Here is a 21,642-nt window from a genome sequence, read left to right on the forward strand (position 1 = left end):
CTATCCTAGCCCGGTCGCTGTTAGCATCCTATGAAAAGAGGACATGTCCGGTGCTAGCAGCGATCGGGATAGGATAGACTGACCATACGTCCTCTTTTCACTGGGCATGTCCTCTTTTGCGGGGCTGTCCGGGCGGTGTTTCTTAAATGCCTCAAATGTCTGGCATTTTGAGTTTTGGTTGCGTGTATCAACAATGTAGGTTTAGGGTTAAGAAGGGGTTAAAAACAAAACAAATTGTGCGCGCAGCAGCATTCGTGAGGGAGGGTCAGAGAGCGAGAGAGTTATGATAAACGCGCATTCGTCTCCAGGCTCTGCTTTTTATCCATTGATCTATCAGATTAAATTTTTTATCATCTATAGCAGGGGTGTCAAAAGTGTGCCCCGGAAGCCATTTGCAGCACACAGCTAATGTTTTAAATTCCCACGGCACATTCTAAAAATACTATTAAAAAAAACAAAAACATAACAAAAGTGAAATAAAAAAGCTTGAAGGTTAAATGTAATTTAGAAAAAATTGCAATGTTGACTATTAAAACAAAGCTGGGTTTTTTTCTTTCAAACTGTCCTTGCTCAAAACATAATATTGAATCAAAATCAATGGTATTATGAATTAATGACGAGGTTCCGATTACTTCACATCAAATATTCCACTAAGAAATATATTTTTGGTGGAAGATTTTGCAAATTTGGTAAATAACCCAAAAAAATAATATTTTGTTGTTTTCTTACTGTACTGAAAATGAACCGAACCGTGAACTCTAAACCCAGGTACGTACCGAACCGAAATTTTTGTGTACCGTTACACCCCTAGTTTGTGTGTATATATATATATATATATATATATGTATATATATATATATATACACATACATATATATATATATATACACATAAATATATATATACATACATATATACATACATATATACACATGCACACACACACATGTATATGTACATATATACACACACACGTATATGTACATATACACACACATATATATATTTACATATAAATATATATATATGTGTGTATACATATATATATATTATATATATACACACACATATATGTATTTATACATATATATGTATATATCTATATGTGTATATATCTATATATATATACATACACAAACATTATATTATATGAAAGAGAGAGAGAGAGAGAGAGAGAGAGAGAGAGAGAGAGAGACATGCAATCAAGGTGCATCTCTCTCCCTCTCTGATAGATAGATAGATAGATAGATAGATAGATAGAGAGATATGCACCTGGGGATAAGTTGATTGCAAACACTAAATTGGCCCTAGTGTGAGAATGTGAGTGTGAATGTTGTCTATCTGTGTTGGCCCTGAGATGAGATGGCGACTTGTCCAGGGTGTACACCGCCTTCCGCCCGGATGCAGTAGAGATAGGCTCCAGCGCCCAACGCGACCTCATAAGGGACAAGCGGTAGAATATGGTTGGATGGATGGATATGTATATTCAACACAAATTGACTTCTTAAACTTAAAATAAATGTGTTCATTATTCTCTTTTTTGTCTCAGAAAAAACATTACTTAAAGATTTAAGAAAGTCACATAAATGTACTTTCTCCACTAGTAGTAAATCAAGATTTGAAGGAAGGATTTTTTTTTTCTCCTATGCAAGTTAATTGTATCTGTCATGAATTTTCAGATTCATCATCTTATGTTTATTTTAGTTGGTTTGAAGCAATTAAATACATTTCAAATCATGGCAACAGGTAGGGGAAGGGAGACATCCTGCCACCTATGACTCCTCTGAAAATGTCTCTCCTTCTCCCCAACGCCTGATATACTTTTCCCAACAGGGTTTACGTTGTCCTGAACCATTCCAGTTTCCATAGTATTGGCTCCTGGGCTGGCTTACATTATGAGCATACTTGCCAACACTCACGGATTCAGCGCCTCCCCCGAAAACCTCCCGGGACAAATTTTCTCCCGAAAATCTCCCCAAATTCAGGCGGAGCTGGAGGCCACGCCCCCTCCAGCGCCATGCGGACCTGAGTGAGGACAGCCTGTTTTCACGTCGACTTTCCCACAATATAAACAGCGTGTGCCCAATGACGTTATAACTGTAGAATGATCGAGGGCGAGTTCTTGGTTTCTTATGTGGGTTTATTGTTAGGCAGTTTCATTAACGTCCTCCCAGCGCGGTAACAACACACAACAACAGCAGTCACATTTTCGTCTCCCGTAAAGCAGTTCGTTTGCCGTAAACAGCAATATTGTGACACTCTTAAACAGGACAATACTGCCATCTACTGTACATGCATATGTGACAATACCATCTACGGCTTTTAGAGAGTGCAGTGCACAACTGCGCACACAACAAGGAGACGAAGATGGAAGATTCCAAACTCTAGTGCATTTGATGAAAGCACTATGGTGCGTGCCACACAGCAACGCATCATCAGAGAGGGTGTTCAGCATGGTTAGAAAATTAGTGACAGGGAATAGAACAAGGATGGACAATTCAACCCTTAACTCAACAATGAGTAGATGAGTGTTATGTGTGAGTATATGTGTAAATAAATGTACACTGAAATTCAAGTATTTCTTTTTATATATCTGTGTTGGCCCTGCGATGAGGTGGCGACTTGTCCAGGGTGTACCCTGCCTTCCGCCCGATTGTAGCTGGGATAGGCGCCAGCGCCCCCCGTGACCCCGAAAGGGAATAAGCGGTAGAAAATGGATGGATGGATGGATATATATATATATATATATATATATATATATATATATAAGTGTAACTGGTGGTCTTTTCCTCTGCATTGTGTGTGATTTATGGAAAACGACCGACACTATGGGTTTCTCCACTGCACTTTAGTGATAACACAGAATACAATTGTCATCAAAAACTTTGTGCCATCGTCGAGCCCCTACACAAATATAATAATGAACAAGAAATGAATTAAAGTTCTTAACAAGACAAAATATTTTCTGTCGTCGCATGGACGCCTACCTCTCCCGTTATCGTGGACAAAAAGGGAAGTTGAAAGGCGTGTCCAACGCATATAAAAAGACAGGTGTCACAGTTATTATTGCAGTAGGAGGGACGACGAGACAATGGTTCCACATTGACAAAACATCAAACAATATTCAGGTGTTTACCTGTAACTTACATATTTTGTGTAATAAAACATTAGAAAATACATTATTTACAAGACGTAATTGACCCAGTTACATATATATATATATATATATATATATATATATATATATGAAATACTACATGGTGAATTCTAGCTGTGGGCTTCACGGTGGCAGAGGGGTTAGTGCGTCTGCCTCACAATACGAAGGTCCTGCAGTCCTGGGTTCAAATCCAGGCTCGGGATCTTTCTGTGTGGAGTTTGTATGTTCTCCCCGTAAATGCGTGGGTTCCCTCCGGGTAGTCCGGCTTCCTCCCACTTCCAAAGACATGCACCTGGGGATAGGTTGATTGGCAACACTAAATTGGCCCTAGTGTGTGAATGTGAGTGTGAATGTTGTCTGTCTATCTGTGTTGGCCCTGCGATGAGGTGGCGACTTGTCCAGGGTGTACCCCGCCTTCCGCCCGATTGTAGCTGAGATAGGCGCCAGCGCCCCCCGCGACCCCGAAAGGGAATAAGCGGTAGGAAATGGATGGATGGATGGAATTCTAGCTGTAAATATACTCCTCCCCTCTTAACCACGCCCCACCGCCCCACCTCCCGAAATCGGAGGTCTCAAGGTTGGCAAGTATGATTTTATATTATTGCATTTTTGTGTATGCTTGCAGTATATGGAGTTAGCATTAAAAACAAAAAAATATTATAGTAGGCCTGTCTCATTTTCCCCTTTTAGTGCAATCCAAATAAATAATATTCTGACACTAAGCTACTTTGTTGTACCATGTTTTGATATCAGCGGTTGACACACAATTGTAAGATACTATATATATATGGTGTGCAAATATATAAATATAGAATATAAATGTTTTTGGAAAACGGGCAAATAACAAAGACACTGTTACAGATAATCTTACCTGGAAATGACGGTTGAGAGCGGTGCCAGAAAATACTTAGGAGCTCATCTTTGTCCTGTTCTTGACTTGTTTTTAGCGTCCACGTTGTGGTGTAACTGACGTCCTGGAATACGGCTGTCGTGAAAACTGACGTGACTCGGTGGTTGCCTAACAACCGCCCAGTTCGTTGACAGGTGCTATTTTTTAACGTCACGCTACATTAACTTTACACAGTGTTCCCTTTAACAAGAAAGTAAGTCAAACAAGTGTTAACTACAACTATAACAAGAAATTATGACAAACAAGTGTTAACTAAGACCGAAAATTCGTCAAAATCGCGTTAATTGTTGTCACCTCTGTGCTACTTTTCAGCCGGTTAGCATTTTACCTCCGCCTTCGAGTTTTTAATGTGACGTCATTAGACACGCCCACATGATTACGTTACAATCATGTTATTTTTTTAGAAGCTCATGCTATACTTTATAGGCCTACTGAAATTAGATGTTCTTATTTAAACGGGGATAGCAGGTCCATTCTATGTGTCATACTTGATCATTTCACCATATTTTGCTGAAAGGATTTAGTAAAGAACATCGACGATAAAGTTCGCAACTTTTGGTCGCTAATAAAAAAGCCTTGCCTTTACCGGAAGTAACAGACGATGTGCGCGTGAGATCACGGGTTGTAGAACTCCTCACATCTGAACATTGTTTAAAATCATGGCCACCAGCAGCAAGAGTGATTCGGACCGAGAAAGTGACGATTTCCCCATTAATTTGAGCGAGGATGAAAGATTTGTGGATGAGGAAAGTGAAAGTGAAGGACTAGAAAAAAAAATTAAATAAAAAAAGACGAGGTCAGTGGGAGCGATTCAGATGTTATTAGACACATTTACTAGGATAATTATTTCGGGAATGTACACAAGAAAACAAAGAAACACCGGCTGTGTTTGTGTTGATAAAGGCGGACGCAATACACCGCTTCCCACCTACATCTTTCTTCTTTTTGACGTCTCCATTATTAATTGAACAAATTGCAAAAGATTCAGCAACACAGATGTCCAGAATACTGTGTAATTATGCAATTAAAGCAGACGACTTTTAGCTGGGATCGGTGCTGGATCAAAATGTCCGCTACAATCCGTGACGTCACGCCCCATCATAAGCGTCATCATACCGCAACGTTTTCTACAGGATACTTCGCGCGAAATTTAAAATTGCAATTTAGTAAACTAAAAAGGCAGTATTGGCATGTGTTGCAATGTTAATATTTCATCATTGATATATAAACTATCAGACTGCGTGGTCGGTAGTAGTGGGTTTCAGTAGGTCTTTAACACTAAGTGAAAAAAAATGCAAAAATTATTTTAATAATAATTAATATAATTATAATTTAATAATAATAAATTAAATAATCAATTAATCATATTGTACATTGTTTAAATGTGAATTACAACGATAGGAGTTATGTTAAAAGTTAAAGTACCAAAGATTGTCACATTGTGCGGTGAAATTTGTCCTCTGCATTTGACCCATCACCTTGGGAGGTGAGGGGAGCAGTGAGCAGCAGTGGTGATTTAACCCCCAATTCCAACCCTTGATGCTGAGTGCGAAGCAGGGGGGTAATGAGTCCCATTTTTATAGCCTTTGGTACGACTCAGCCGGGGTTTGAACTCACAACCTACCGACCTCAGAGAGGATACTCCAACCAAGGGGTGTCAAACGTACGGCCCGTGGGCCGGATCAACCTGAAATTTTTGAATGAAATTAACAGCTCCTCTACGTGTCTACTGAATGTCCATCCATCCATCCATCATCTTCTGCTTATCCGAGGTCGGGTCGCAGGGGCAGCAGCCTAAGTAGGGAAGATCAGATTTCCTATTCTTCCTATTCAACATTCTACTGAATGTTGCAATAGCAATTCTTTGTATCTCTGTAAATCAGGGGTCGGCACCCCCGCAGCTCTTGGATCACTCTGATGTGGCTCAACTGCATACTTGCCAACCCGCCCCCCCCCATTTTTCCGGGAGGTTTTCAGGATTTCAGTGCCTCTCCCACAAATCTCCCCAGGATAACATTCTCAGATTTTCACCCGGACAATAATATTGAGGGCTTGCAATTCCTTAAACGTCCTCTCGACCATGTCGTCGCGTCCACTTTAATACTATGTCATCTGAGTGCCGGCCCGCCACATCTAGTGTGCGGCTGCTGACTCAACGTGCAAGCGACTGCAAGGCATACTTGTTCAACAGCCATACAGGTCACACTGAGGGTTGTGATATAAACAACTTCAACACACTTACTAATATGCGCCACACTGTGAACCCACACCAAACAAGAATGACAAACACATTTCGGGAGAACATCCGCACTGTAACACATAAACACAACAGTAAAAATACCCAGAATCCCATGCATGCCCAACTGTTCCGTGCTACATTATATACCCCCACTAAGCCCCCACCCCCCATGGAGCTATTAACCGCAACATGTAAGTGTAAAAAAACAACATTATTTAATGATTTGTACATTTTCAGAATGTGCTTCTTATATTTTTAAACACAGAAAACAATCTGAAGGTGTCTTTATTTCTAAGTTATCGTGCAGGCATTTTACCAGTCCGGCCCACTTGGGAGTAGATTTTTCTCCATGTGGCCCCCGAACTAAATTGAGTTTGACACCCCTGCTCTAACCACTAGGCCACTGAGTAGGTTATGTACTACCTATTTAGTTTTTTTCCTTGCAGGGTAAAAGTAAAGTGAAAAATAAATAAATCGAGGTCATTCCTAAAACGGCAAAAAATGTTAAGTGTGAGGTTAAAAGTGACCAAACAAAAACATGCGAGTTCTTTGCAAATTTGAGACATGACATCTTTTCAGTTTATCATCAAACTTTTCATTGACATTGCTTTTCCAACTTAAATACAGAATACAGACAGCCAACACAAGACATTAACACGACAAAAACGTACATCATTTAATGAGAAATACATAAAACTGGAAAAAAAAATTTACAAATTGAAATAAAATTTAAAAAAGATGCATTAATGTTATCCTGTGTGGTACTTTTTTTTTTTTTTTTTTTTTTTTACATAGTATTTTTCCATTATCATGTTATCTTTGCTGCAGGAGGCCTCAATATTCCAACAAGAACAAACTAAGTGAAGACTCTCCCTCGACGCCTCGGCCATCTTCCAACAAGTCTGCGGGGTAAACGGCCTATCCACGCTCAGTAATATGAACTGGTGCCCTGTCCTGGTTGTGTATCTGAGACAAGCGAGGAGACGTTGTTTACAAACAGGAAGTGTCGGAGAAAACCTGGCATTAAGGCAAGTGTCACACTCACTTGAGAGTTGTTGCTGCAGTTGCCGGACCAGAGCGGCCGTCTGTTGCTGCTGCTGTGTCTGCTGCATGCCCTGGCGTGGGAACTGCGAGGTGCACAAATGTCAGTTATTACCATTCGGTACAAGTTACTTATCATTCAAAATATACATCAATTGCATTAGTAATAGCTGGTAACTATGAATTCGCTGTCCAATAAATGCTTTAAAATAAACTCACCAAAATTTAAAACTGAAATTGTGGTGCTTTTTTATTATGGAAATTATGTATCTCTAAACAAGTGGGGCCCAAATCCAGCCCACCGATGTCTTCAATTTGACCTGCGAGACAAGTCTTGCCCACAGGGACTTTACATTCAATTTAATGATGTAGCAATTTTAATGCTGGTATGTCATCATCTTGTGGAAAACATCAGGAATTCAGGTCAATAACCCATAATTATGCTCTGAAAAAAAGGGGGTGGAGCATTTACTTCTTTGACCCAATGCAAACAACCTTCCCTAGTCATGCAAAGAATAAAATAAAATTCCAACCAGTATAAAATGTCAACAGACATGGTCACACATAACATAACCTGCTTACTGAACATTGTGGACATTATAAAAAAATGTCCATGCACCATGCACCAAAATTCTAAGTTACACCCATTTAAATCCATTACACATGAAATAATAGGAAAAAATGCTAAACACTCTCCTCAATTATACATGTTTGGCGCATTTTAGATGCTTGATATTTCAGATTGATTAGAAAACTTTGAGGAGGTTGTCATGATAGAACTCTTAATATCAAATTATATTAATGATTAATTATATATCTGTTATAATAATATAGTATATACACACACACACATTATTTTTATATATATATATATATATATATATATATATATAAACACACACACATTTATACACGTTAGGTCAGAAAAAACACAGGTTATATTATCCCTACAAGCCTGTTTCGCAGGTTTCCCCGCTCGTCAGGGGATTTATTCATTCATTTTATTTTAATAAATTCCCCTGATGAGCAGGAAAACCTGCGAAACAGGCTTGTAGGGATGATATAGCCTATGTGTTCTTTCTGACCTAACGTATATTCCGCTCTACCCCGGTATTAAGCACTGTATAAAGGATAAACCACAGAAACCTCAACTATACATATACATATATATATATATATATATATATACATATATATATATATATGCATATATACATATATGCATATATATGCACATATATACATATATGCACATTTACATATGCATATATATACACACACACATATATGTATATATGTGTGTGTATATATATATATATATACATATATATACATGTATATGTATTTTATTAATACATTAATATATATTTATTACATGTAATAAATACCTTCTTTAACGACATTTTTTCGAGGACCTATGCTTCAACATTCCTATACAAATAGATGTTATTTTCAATGCGTTTGAAATGACATACAAATCTTGCCTGCAATAATGACATCCCTGTAGTCATGTTTTTTGACACAAATAATAAGGGGGGGAAAAAATAACGCCCAAATTGTGGAGATAGTATATACATGTTATTCCTTCGATTAAACATGTTTCTCAACGTCTTTATTTTTTCTTTATATCTGAAAAATAACCTAATTTACTTAATTTCGTTTTTATTCAGAAGCAATGTTACCATCACTTCTGAAGAAAGACAAAATAAATAAATAAATACGTAAAAGTACAGTAGTCTGGATCCTACCATGGGTTGCTGTGGGGGCAGTGGCTGCATGCCCAGACCCTGGTTCTGTTGCTGCCCTGGTGGAGGTACACCTGACACCTGCTGTTGCTGCTGAGCAACCTGCTGCTGTTGCTGTGGTTGTTGCTGCTGCTGCTGTTGCTGAGCAACCTGCTGCTGTTGCTGAGCAACCTGCTGCTGTTGCTGCTGCTGCTGTTGTTGTTGCTGCTGAGCAACCTGCTGTTGAGAAGGGACCTGCTGCGACTGGACTTGTTGTTGCTGCTGTTGTTGTTGTTGTTGTTGTTGGACTTGTTGGGCCTGCTGCTGTTATTTGGAAACACATTGCAACATGCTTTTATTACCTCTGCCAAGGAGCACGGATTCTACAGCAGCATTGACATCAAACATACGTTATTTCATTGCATTAATCCCAATGAGTAAAAAGCAAAAACTGTTTGCTTCTTAAATTCAGGGCTTGAGAAGCTTGCGAGAGAAACACAAACCAAAAATAAACAGGGGCAGTTTTTTTCATGGTATCACCGTAAAGCAGGCCTGGGCAATTATTTAGACTCGGGGGCCACATTTAGAGAAAAAATGTGTCTGGGGGCCGGTATAGCTATTTTTAGGGACACTAATACAAAACTTTGCAAAAATGTCTGATTGAATGCTAAAAACGTTATGACAGACCGCCTTAAAAAATGAAATGGAATTTTACATTTTTCTATGAACGATAAAACACTGAATATTGACAAAATATGAACGTCACCCTCCCTTTCGATCGACATATTTTACAATCAAGTGAAACGCAACAAAAATGCAACAAACGGTGAAATATAAACGCAAAGAGTACAAAATAAACCCACCTACAATCTGATATATCACTATGCTTTAGAACTTTGTTGTAAAAAGCTCCTTCCGCTTCTGTGGAAACGCTTCCCGCCCACACTGCTTGGTGGCTCGTCTGACCTGCTGTGACTTAGATTACCATAGTAACTAATTAGTTTACCATAGTAACTAATTAGATTACCATAGTAACTGGTATATCATCCATAAACGCAGATTCCAAACATTGAAATGCTTAGTATAGTTGAAGACTTACGGTCATTAGAAAACATCACTGCACATCATGATGGCAGCTACACTTTCCAACTTAAAGATCTAAAAAAATATTTAGGAATGTGGGCCAGATTGAAAAGCTCAACGGTCCGCATGTGGCCCCCGGGCCTTAATTTGCCTAGGTCTGCCGTAAAGGGTTGACATTAATGCTCACTGCGGTAAATATAAAAATGTGCATATCTTTACTACTAGGTCAGAGTAAATCGAGCTTGTTGTTCAGGACGTTCTAGTGGAAGAGGAAAAAATACTTGTTAGAGATCTTAAGTGTTAGCATTCCAACAATTCTAAATGTTGCTAAAGTGCTCGTGGTTTGAAGGGTCTATGGTTATTCCAAAATTGGTTTGGTTGAGCTTTGAGCCAACGTTCTTCTCGTTTTAAGGATGTATAAGATGTGTGTTTTGTTACCGGCATTAGTAAAGTTTAAATAAAGTAATACAGTAGGAATATAACAATAAACAGTAATAATCACGGTAAACTCCTGACTATTAGTATTACACATATTGACTAGCGCTAGCCTAAATGCTAACATGAAAACAAGAGCCATTAACGTCTTTCTTCATTAAGAAACGACATACCCCGATCTAAACTTACACAAACACATTTCTGTCTGAGAACGTACAAGCTGTGCTCTTAGTACAGAGTGAACGCGAGACGGAGGTGTTTTTACATTGCGTTCAAAGACCGCTAAACAGAGTTGAACGCCACAACGCTCCAGCAAAAATAATAAATAATAGGTGGCAACTTGTCCAGGGCGTACCCCGCCTATCGTCCAAATGCAGCTGAGAAAGGCTCCAGCACCCCCCGCAACCCCCAACGGGATGGATGGATTATTGGATTTGATTTGTTAAGCACTTTTCATTTAAACAAATCTAAGTGCAACAGTACAAACTTGACTTTTAAAACAATAAAAGACGAAGACAAACATTCAGTGACGCATAAGAAACAAAAAACTTGCAAAATAGTGGCTTTTCTAAATGTGGACCTATTCATTTTAGTTATTTAAAAAAAGAGAAATATATTTTAGTGCGAGTATAAGTATTTTTGGAGCACATTTAACAATACCTCAAAAATGATAACCTAGGCCTGAATGATATGGCCTAAAAATAAAATCCCTGATTTTTTCACCCAAAAAGTCGATTTACGATTTTTTACCCTACTTTTTAAGGAAACATTTGAATACAAATTGCAGCAATAATTAAAAAAAATATATATATATTTTTTTTTTCCAAAAAACTAGTATATTGACATGAAACTACATAAACTGCATCTTACTCTTGGCAAAATTCTGATTTGTAAAATATTATTCTTTTTAAAACAGATATTAATTGTACTTTTCATGTAATAATTTTACCATCCATCCATTTCCTACCGCTTGTCCCTTTTGGGATCGCGGGGGGTGCTGGAGCCTATCTCAATTGCATTCGGGCGGAAGGCAGGGTACACCCTTGACAAGTCGCCACCTCATCACAGGACCAACACAGGTAGACAGACAACATTCACACTCACATTCACACACTAGAAACCATTTAGTGTTGCCAAATCAACCTCTCCCCAGGTGCACGTCTTTGGAGGTGGGAGGAACCCGGAGTACCGGGAGGGAACCCACGCAGCCACGGGGAGAACATGCAAACTCCACACAGAAAGATCCCGATCCTGGGATTGAACTCAGGACCTTCATATTGTGAGGCACATACCCCTAATAATTTTACCATATAATTAAATTCAGAGCTTCCATTGGAAAGCAATACTTCTGCTTGAACAGAATAATTATGTTAACAAAAATGTTGCATTGCACAATTTGAATGCAAATAATCTCCAATATTGAGATCAATAAAGTGCAAAATTAAGTGTTGAACAACATACTTCTGAAAATAATAATGTTGCATGGTACAATGTATGCAATTTAATAAATAAATAAATAATGATAATAGCTTGTAGTTTGTTGTTGCGTCATGTTTGCCATATTTCCCGCACTTGGCTGGAGGCTTCGGTTTCAGATGTTGGAACAAGTTTGTTGTGCTGCGGCCTTTTTGAAACAAACTACGCACCCTACAGTCACTTGTTCCACGCCTGTTGTCGTTAAAGTACTGACACTCGCTCTCTTTAGCGTTAGCAATAGCCATGTTTTGCTATGTGTGCCTCTAAAGAAGTAAGTGGCTTACTTGCCAACTCCCCGATTTTTCCGGGAGACTCCCGAATTTCAGTGCCCCTCCCGAAAATATACAGAGGAAACCATTCTCCTGAATTTCACCCAGGCAACAATATTGGGGGCGTGCCTTTAAGGCACTGCATTTAACATCCTCTACAACCTGTTGTCATGTCTGCTTTTCCACCATACAAACAGCGTGTCGGCACATAATATATGCGGCTTTTACACACACACGAGTGAACGCAAGGCATACTTGATCAACAACCATACAGGTCACACTCAGGGTGGCCGTATCAGCAACTTTAACACTGTTACAAATATGCGCCACACTGTGAACCCACACCAAACAAGAATAACAAACACATTTCGGGAGAACATCCGCACCGTAACCCAATATAAAGAGAGAGAGGTGGGGGGTACTAGAATGACAGGGGATGCAAAACAATAACAGTGCAATACGTTTTCATAACATGGTCACTACTGCCTAGTTTCTTTTGTTATATTCTTATTTTACTGTTATTTTATTCTCATTGTTGCTTTTTATTTTTATTCTTATTGTAATATTTTTATATTTTGTTTCTATTATAACCCCATTATTTACTTTTTATTGTTTAATTGATCTCGACTCTGTACACTGCTGCTGGAATTTTTTATTTTCCTGAAGGAACTCTCTTGAAGGAATCAATAAAGTATTATCAATCTATCTATCTATCTAAACACAACAGAACAAATACCTAGAATCCCTTGCAGCACTAACTCTTCCGGGACGCTACAATTTACACCCCCGCTACCACCAAACCCCGCCCACCTCAAACCCCCCCTCCCATCTCCTGAATTTGGAGGTCTAAAGGTTTGCAAGTATGGTAAGGGGATGGCAAAATTTACGGAAGCTTCTAAGGGGCAAAAAGTATGCCGGAGCTAGAGGAGGGAAAAAAAAATATTTCTATTTTTATTTTTAAATCGTCTGCAACAAAAAAAATTGAATACATCAATAAAATCCCCCAGGCCTATAATAATATAATAACTTAATGTTAAGATTGTTACATCCCTATAATACAGTGTAGTGTACATACTCTGAGTGCTTGCTGTCTGAGGTACTGCTGCTGCTGCTGTTGTTGTTGTTGTTGTTGTTGTGCTGCTTGTTGCTGTTGTTGTTGTACTGCTTGTTGCTGCTGCTGCTGTTGTTCCGCCAGCATCTGATTGGGCCTTAAGCCGGGATGACCGCCCTGGCCTCCCATATGACTAAGACCGTGCATGATGGGATTCTGCTGGATGGGCTGATGGGAAAACCTGCCAGGGAGTGGGAGGGAAAGTTGACATGCGCACATTTAACCAGGCGCTGAAACAGCACAACTGACCTCTGCGCGTTCTGCATATTGTGTGCGTAGCCGGGAGCCTGCTGGTGAACGTAACCACTGGGCCTCGGCTGCATTTGCCGCAGAGGATCCACCACGGTGGGGTTGGCTCCCGGGTGGGCGCCCTGGAAATTCTGATTGCCGTAGGAGGACTGAACAATAGCGCCGCCTTGGGATGGGTGCGGCTGCATGCTCATGTGCGAACCATATGACGTGTAGCCCTGAGATAAGTTCTGTACAAATACATTTTATGGACATAATATGAATAAGTGCTGAGCCAAAGTGGAGCAAGTCGAACTTACTTGAGATGGCTGCATTGAAGTGTATGGTTGGTTGGGTGGCATCTGTCTGATCTGCTGCCCTATTAGGCTGCTGTGATTCTGAAAAGTAATAAATATAGTTTCAGTGTCCTAGAAATGAAGAAAGGGGGATGATTGTGAAATCTTTAAACATTTATGTATACATTTATATACATACATATATGTATATATTCAATTACATAAACATATGAACATATGCATATATACATATACATATACATACAGTCGACATTTCTGTGGTCTATCCGTTAAACAGTGTTCAATACCGGGGTAGAGCGGAATATATGTTAGGTCAGGAAAAACACAAGAGGCTATATCATCCCTACAAGCCTGTTTCGCAGGTTTCCCTGCTCGTCAGGGGATTTGTATGTATAAAATCCCCTGATGAGCAGGGAAACCTGCAAAACATTAATCACAGCAAAGGGACTACATTATATATATATATAATATATAGAGATATATATATATGTGTGTGAGTGTGTGCGTGTATATATATACATATATATAATTTATTCTTTTGACAACAATGAGAAGACATTCCAGTAAATGCATTTGGTTCTTTACTGCAGTATGGTAGAAGAGTTCTTTGCCCAGGTTTTTCTCGCACTCTCACATGAAACTTTGGTATCCGGTTATGCCCTGCACTTTTGCAGCTGGAGTGTGTTAGATTCCTTCCCGTACTCTTGTAGTAAAATTTGTGACCGGTAAAGTCCTGAACTCTAGTTGCAGATTTTGCATGCCGGTTATTTCCTGCACTCTTGCATCTGATTCCTTCCTACACTCTCGTAACAAAGTTTGCATCCTGTTTATTTCAGATTTTGCATTCTGGCCATTTCCTGCTTCCTTGCCGCATTACTGCGTTTGATTGGTTCCTGCACTGAAGTAGCAGAGTTTGTGTCGGGTTATGTTCAGCGCTTCGCTACAGAGTTTGCACATTGGTTATTTCCTTCCCTCTCGTAGCAGAGGTTGTAGACTTGTTATTTCCTTAACAAGATTTATTCTAGCTCTCTAGTTGAAGAGTTTGGGATTAGTTATTTCCTGCACTCTCGTAGCAAAGTTTGTGTCAGATCATGTTCTGCACCTCGTTACAGAGTTTGCATGCTGGTTATTTCCTACATTCTCGTAGCAGAGTTTGCATACTGTTTTTTTCCTGCACTCTCGTAGCAAAGTTTGTGTCCGGTTATGCCCTGCACCACGTTACAGAGTTTGTATACTGGTTATTTCCTGCACTCTTGCAGCAGGGATTGTGTCAGATTACGTCCTACACCTCGTTACAGAGTTTGCATGCTGGTTATTTCCTGCATTCTAGAAGCAGAGTTTGCATACTGGTTATTTCCTGCACTCTTGTATCAAAGTTTGTGTCAGATTATGCACTGCACCTCGTTACAGAGTTTGCATACTGGTTATTTCCTGCACTCTTGTATCAAAGTTTGTGTCAGATTATGCACTGCACCTCGTTACAGAGTTTGTATACTGGTTATTTTCTGCACTCTACTTGTAAGCAGGTATTGTGTCAGAGTATGTCCTGAACCCCGTTATAGAGTGCGCATACTGGTTATTTCCTGCACTCTTGTAGCAGGGGTTGTATCAGATTACGTCCTGTACCTTGTTACAGAGTTTGCATGCTGGTTATTTCCTGCATTCTAGTAGCAGAGTTTGCTGATGGTTATTTCCTGCATTCTAGTAGCAGAGTTTTTCATGCTGGTTATTTCCTTCACTCTTGTAGTAGGGATTGTGTCAGATTATGTCCTGCACCTTGTTACAGAGTTTGCATTCTGGTTGTTTCTTGCACTCTCGTAACAGTGATTGTGTCAGATTACACCCTGCACCTCATTACAGAGTTTGCATGCTGGTTATTTCCTGCACTCTTGAAGCAGGGGTTGTGTCAGATTATATCCTGTACCTTGTTACAGAGTTTGCATGCTGGTTATTTCCTGTATTCCAGTAGCAGAGTTTGCATACTGGTTATATCCTGCATTCTAGGAGCAAGAGTTTTCCTGCTGGTTATTTCTTGCACTCTTATAGCAGGGAATGTGTCAGATTATGCCCTACACCTATTACAGAGTTTGCATTCTGGTTGTTTCTTGCACTCTCGTAACAGGGATTGTGTCAGATTATGCCAAGTCAATGGCGTTTTAAAATCGTGTATTAATCACCTTCGTCTTTTAGTAAAGGTTAAACCTTTTTTATCTTTTAACCTTTTTGAAAAAGTTGTGCATGCTTTTTTTTCAAGCCCCCTGGACTACTGCAATGCACTTTATGCTGGCATTAGCCAAAAAGCTCTCTCCTGGTTGCAGTTAGTCCAGAACGCGGCAGCACGACTTTTAACAGGGGCCAGGAAACGCCAGCATATAACCCTAATTCTTCAGAGTTTGCACTGGCTCCCTGTTCATTTTAGAATTGATTTTAAAACATTGCTGTTTGTTTTTAAATCTTTACATGGACTGGCGCCTCAATATATCTCGGACCTCATCCAAATTTACACTCCTGCGTGCGCTCTGAGGTCCGAGAGCCAGTTCCAGCTCGTGGTGCCCAAGACCAGACTTAAGACCAGGGGAGACAGGGCCTTCTCTGTGGTCGGCCCTAAGCTCTGGAACACTCTGCCCCTCCATGTTCAAACTGCTTCCACAGTGGAGTGTTTTAAGTCTCGTCTTAAGACCCACTTTTATTCTTTGGCTTTTAACACTACGTGAGTTGTGTGGTCCTCTGTCCTCTGTGTTTTTTATACACTTTGATTTCTATTTTACTGTTTTAATTGATTTTACCCTTTAAAATTGTTTTTAATCATATTTATTTTTATATTGGTTTTGTATTTATTTATGTTTTGTTTTTATTCAGTCATTGGTGGAGCATAATATTGTTTTTTAATATTGTTTTTAACATGGCTGTGCAGCACTTTGGAAATGTTCTTGTTGTTTGAATGTGCTATATAAATAAAGTGGATTGGATTGGATTGCCCTGCACCTCATTACAGAGTTTGCATGATGGTTATTTCCTGCACTCTTGCAGTGTAATTGTGTATGATTTCTTCCTGCTCTCTAGTAATAGTTTGGAATTAGTTATTTCCTGCAGAGTTTGTGTCCGGTTATGACCTACACCTTGTTACAGACTGTGCATTCTGGTTGTTTGCTTACAACTTATGTCCTGCGTTCTAATAGCAGAGTTTGCCTACTGGCTATTTCATGCAATAAGATTGTGTATGATTTCTTCCTGCTCTCTGGTAGCACCTCGCCACAGAATTTGCAAACTGATTATTTCCTGCACACTTGCAGCATGATTGCGTCTGATTCTTTCCTGCACTCCAGTAGCTGTCGAACTCATCAGATGTTAGATGCTTTATGTTGTAAGGCACAAGTCGAAAATACAGACACAGTTATTTGGCCTCCTTTCATCACCACCTGTTGTGTAAGGACGTCACAGAGAGAAGATGGAAGCAACGAGCAGACTTTTCTACTTCTACTGGACCGAACTAACCGGAGCTTGGAATGAACTCTACCTGGTGAGGAGTAGTTTGACCTGTCAGTGGAGACTGACTCACCAGTCTAACCTGCAGCTGCTGGCGCAGCATTTGGTTCTGCTGCATGTTAGGCTGAGGCTTGTAGACCATTTGGTACTGTTTGTCCATCCCCATCATGGCGGGCATGTTGCCCTGCATCCCGGGCATCATGCCTGGGAAATTGGGTCGCGTGGTCACCATCTTGTTCATTTGGGGGTTGCGGGCAGGCCTGTAGGGAGTATCTAAACCGGGCCCTCCTGTTGCGAAGAGAGAACCCACTTAGGACCGCAACCCAGGAAGATGAAACCGGGTCAATAATGGGTGCTGACCTGGAGGTAGAGGCTGGTTCTGTGTGTACATGCCCATGTTCTGCTGGCTAAAAGGCAGCCGGCCATAAGGGTTCTGCATCAGCTCTGGTGGCATGCTTGTCCCGTAGCTCACACCTGGCACCCGGTTCACATAGTCCTTTAGAAAGCAGAATAAAAACCTTTTTAGACTCAACAATTTCATATGAACAAAAGAGTTCTACAGATAAGTAACCTCTGTCTTGGCTGATGGCGTCTTCTTCTTCTTACTGGGCTTCTTCTTGTTGGAATCTGAGGGCACGGTGGGCACGTTCTTCTCCGGCTTCAGAGCCTCCATCTTCTTCTCGGGCTCCTGCAAAATGGGCGTCAGAGGCTCCTCCTCCTCGGGCGGCAAGGGGAGGGGCTCCAGGTAATAGCTGCGCGGCTTGGGCTTCAGGTGGGTGTGGTAGAGAAGGAAGCGCTGCTGCTCCTCAAACTTTGTCACCTTGCGGTCCATGCGTGCTGTACCGAACCAGCCCCAAGACAGAGGGGCCGAGTGCTTGAGGCCCTCGAAGACATCCCAAGGGGAGATCTTCTGCTTGGTGGACACTTGAAGCCCCTGACGGAAAAGAACATACGTTATTACTGCATTACCGGCTCTTTTAGCTCAATAAAGTGATCACACCAGTTGGCTCACCTCTTTCTCAAAGCCGGCGATCTTGTTACCCTTGGTGTCGATCAGGGAGCCCTGAGGTTCGCACGTGATGACATCACGGGTCTGCTTGGGCAACGGCAGTAGCTGGCGAATCTTCTCCAGGCTCTCTGACTGACGATCCCCAAGCTCTTTCTGTGGATGCAAAAATAAACCCATTATATATATGCTAAAAGGATGTGAGGGGCCATATTAACTAATGATAATGTAGACTTGTACAATATACTGACACTAATACAGTACCACGGTACTATAGGGAAAAAGACCAGTACTTTTTTTTTTTTACATTGGTGGTAATATGAGCCGGGGTGCAAGTCAAGAATGAACACAAAAGTGGAAACAGTGTGGAGACAGAAGAGTGAAAATGGACGTGATTTGGCTTACAAACTAGGGCTGGGCGATATATCTATACACTTGATATATCGTGGGTTTGTCTCTGTGCGATATAGAAAAATTACTATATCATGATATTCGAGTATATATTTTAGCTGTGGGCATTACACTGCATTAGTTTCCCACTCTTTCTTGTTTCTCCTTCTCACAGAGACGTAAACAAGCGCACCTTCTTACATAAGCGCTGTGATGTTAACGGTGCATTGCGAGTGGTAATACGAGAGAGAGAGAGAGAGAGAAGGTGCCAATCTGGTAACAAATGAAAGAAGAATTAATTCCCAAGAAAAACAGCAAAGGGTCCATCGTCTGGCGGTGGTTTGGCTTCAAGCGGGAATATGTTGAACAATTATGTGGCAAAAGCGTTGCTACAAAAAGTATCAACACTGCTATTTGATTCCTTATTATGCAGCTCATTTTTATTTGACACTTATTAAAATATCTTGTGTGACATCATGCACAAAAGTGCACTTTATATTTTAAACTATTGTAGTGGCGTTCTGTACAAAAAGTGCACTTGAATTTAGTGTTTTGATATGTCGTCTTAGTGACATCATGCACAAAAGTGCACTAATAGCTTGTTTTAAAATGTCTCTGACAATCTTGCCCTTTCTGTTTTAGAAATGACATGAATATTTGTGCCACTGCTTAATAACTGTTTAATAAATACAATTTTGCTAAATAGACTTAGTTGTTATTTCCTTCTCTGCATGAAAGTTTAAAATGAGCATATATTAATGCAGTATAAACAAGAATGTTTTAATGTTGACACTTAGACTCATCATACTGCTGTGATTATATGCATCAAGTGTTCATTTAAGGCCAAGGCAAAATATCGCGATATATATCGTGTATCGTGAGATGGCCCAAAAAATATCGAGATATTAATAAAAGGCCATATCGCCCGGCCCTATTTTAAACTAATAATAAAGGTGGAGATATAAACACTTAAAGCGCCGTAAAGCATAGCTAGCAAGCGGTTAATGTTCGCCCACAGTGTTTCAGCTTCTTCCAAATCACCAATGCTTGCCGCCATGGCAATAAAAAAAAAAAAAAAAAAAAGAGTACATTTTCTAGAAGTATCGAGGAATAGCTAAACATGCTTCACTACACAAAGTAGGAGGATACAATAGCTACAATAGCTAACTGCTGACTGCTTATGAATGTTAACAAATAAGTGGATCTATACAAATATTGAGTGTAACAATACCAAGTACAAGAGCCATATATATAGTCGATACTACTAGGATTACATCGATATGTTTTAGTATAACAAAATATTTTGTCAGTTTTTTATTGTTTATTAAGTCAGGAAATATGTCCCCGGACACAGGAGAACTTTAAATATGACCAATGTATGATCCTGTTACTACTTGGTATTGGCTCAATACCCAATTTTGTAGTATTGACCAAAACTGATGTAGAGCATCCAAACAATACAAAAATAAGTGTTTATTACATTTGAACTGAAGTGTAGCTAAAACATGTTAAAACAGAAAGTAAGCAGATATTAACAGTAAACAAATGAGTATATCAATAATCCACTTGTCACTCATAATTCTGACAAAATAATAGAATGGAAAATGACACATCTTACTGCTTACATCATTAGCCAAATTAGAAGCTTTTGTAACCCGTTTGCTAACTTACTCCTAAAAGAGAATTCGTCTAGTATGTTTACGATGTTATTTAATGCCAAAATGAAATATTTGATTGCAATAAAAAACATATGTTTAATGTATAATAAGACTTTTTATTAAAAAATAATGACTTTTTTTTTGGGACACCTTTATTTTGTAAGGTATGGAAATACATTTTGGTACCGGTACCAAAATACTGGTATTAGGACAACATTATAATAATGTAATACATTTTTCACCCTTCATGTTTTAATGATTTCTCTGGTATTTGGCTGAAAAATGTGAAAAATGATTTACAGCTACTGACTTGAAGCGCTGTAATCAACGATTATATATACATACATATGTATTTTTTTTTTCTTGTGTCCTTACCCTGAGCTTCTTGACCAGATTCATGTAAGCCCTCTTGTTCTCTTCCATGCTGCCCTGAGAGATGCTCGACATGTCTGCAGCCAACGTGCCATTAATCAGCACGCTCAACATGTCCAACACCGTCGTGAAAAGCTCGCTGTTGGTCGAGAAGAAAGGAATGTTGAGAGCATGTGGGTGATGACTGCCTCTATTAGGAGCCATAATGAGATTTTCGTAAAAGAGAGCGAGAGCTGCACTCACTTGTTGGACTGAATGTCCACCGTTCCGCTGCTGATAATGTCGAGGAGGAGGACGGCCCACTCGGTGGTCTGTTGGGTGCTGCGCTGCACCGTATCGAACATGCCGCCCACCTTGTTTATGAGAAACAGAGAATTGATCAAACGCTACAGGCCATCACAAAGGTTATACTTTCACGGGAGCTTGTTTGCTCTTTCGGTAGATTTGTGTTTTTCAACCACAGTGCCGCGGCACACTAGTGTACCGTGAGATACAGTCTGGTGTGCCGTGGGAGATTATGTAATTCCACCTATTCGGGGTAAAAATATTTTTTGCAAACAAGTAATTATAGTCTGCAAATGATGTGCCGTTGTTGAGTGTCGGTGCTGTCTAGAGCTCGGCAAAATAACCGTGTTATTCTCTTCCATATCCAGCGGGAGGTAGTGTGCAGGTAAAAAGGTATGTAATACTTAAACCAAAAATAAACAAAAGGAAAGTGCTCCTAAGAAAATGCATTGAAA

At 39.8% G+C, this 21,642-nt stretch overlaps 1 protein-coding gene across 2 annotated transcripts in view; it reads right to left on the reverse strand.

The window, feature by feature from the left end:
- Positions 1–6,862: 6,862 nt before the first annotated feature.
- med12 (mediator complex subunit 12) overlaps positions 6,863–21,642 on the reverse strand; it is a 74,790-nt gene continuing 60,010 nt past the window's right edge. The window contains exons 31-42 of one of the 2 annotated variants that reach the window (XM_061892123.1): positions 21,146–21,255; positions 20,906–21,041; positions 18,489–18,638; positions 18,048–18,410; positions 17,837–17,972; positions 17,508–17,764; positions 13,994–14,071; positions 13,695–13,924; positions 13,410–13,626; positions 9,096–9,392; positions 7,352–7,433; positions 6,863–7,272 (exon numbers count right to left, since the gene is read on the reverse strand). In XM_061892123.1, the coding sequence (XP_061748107.1) occupies positions 7,235–7,272; positions 7,352–7,433; positions 9,096–9,392; positions 13,410–13,626; positions 13,695–13,924; positions 13,994–14,071; positions 17,508–17,764; positions 17,837–17,972; positions 18,048–18,410; positions 18,489–18,638; positions 20,906–21,041; positions 21,146–21,255 (2,094 nt within the window). In that variant the 3' untranslated portion in view covers positions 6,863–7,234. Of the gene's footprint in view, positions 7,273–7,351; positions 7,434–9,095; positions 9,396–13,409; positions 13,627–13,694; positions 13,925–13,993; positions 14,072–17,507; positions 17,765–17,836; positions 17,973–18,047; positions 18,411–18,488; positions 18,639–20,905; positions 21,042–21,145; positions 21,256–21,642 lie in introns of both variants that reach the window. The other variant, XM_061892122.1, reaches the window with a different exon arrangement.

The sequence above is a fragment of the Nerophis ophidion genome, linkage group LG29 (assembly GCF_033978795.1).
Source record: "Nerophis ophidion isolate RoL-2023_Sa linkage group LG29, RoL_Noph_v1.0, whole genome shotgun sequence".
Taxonomy (NCBI): Eukaryota; Metazoa; Chordata; class Actinopteri; order Syngnathiformes; family Syngnathidae; genus Nerophis; species Nerophis ophidion.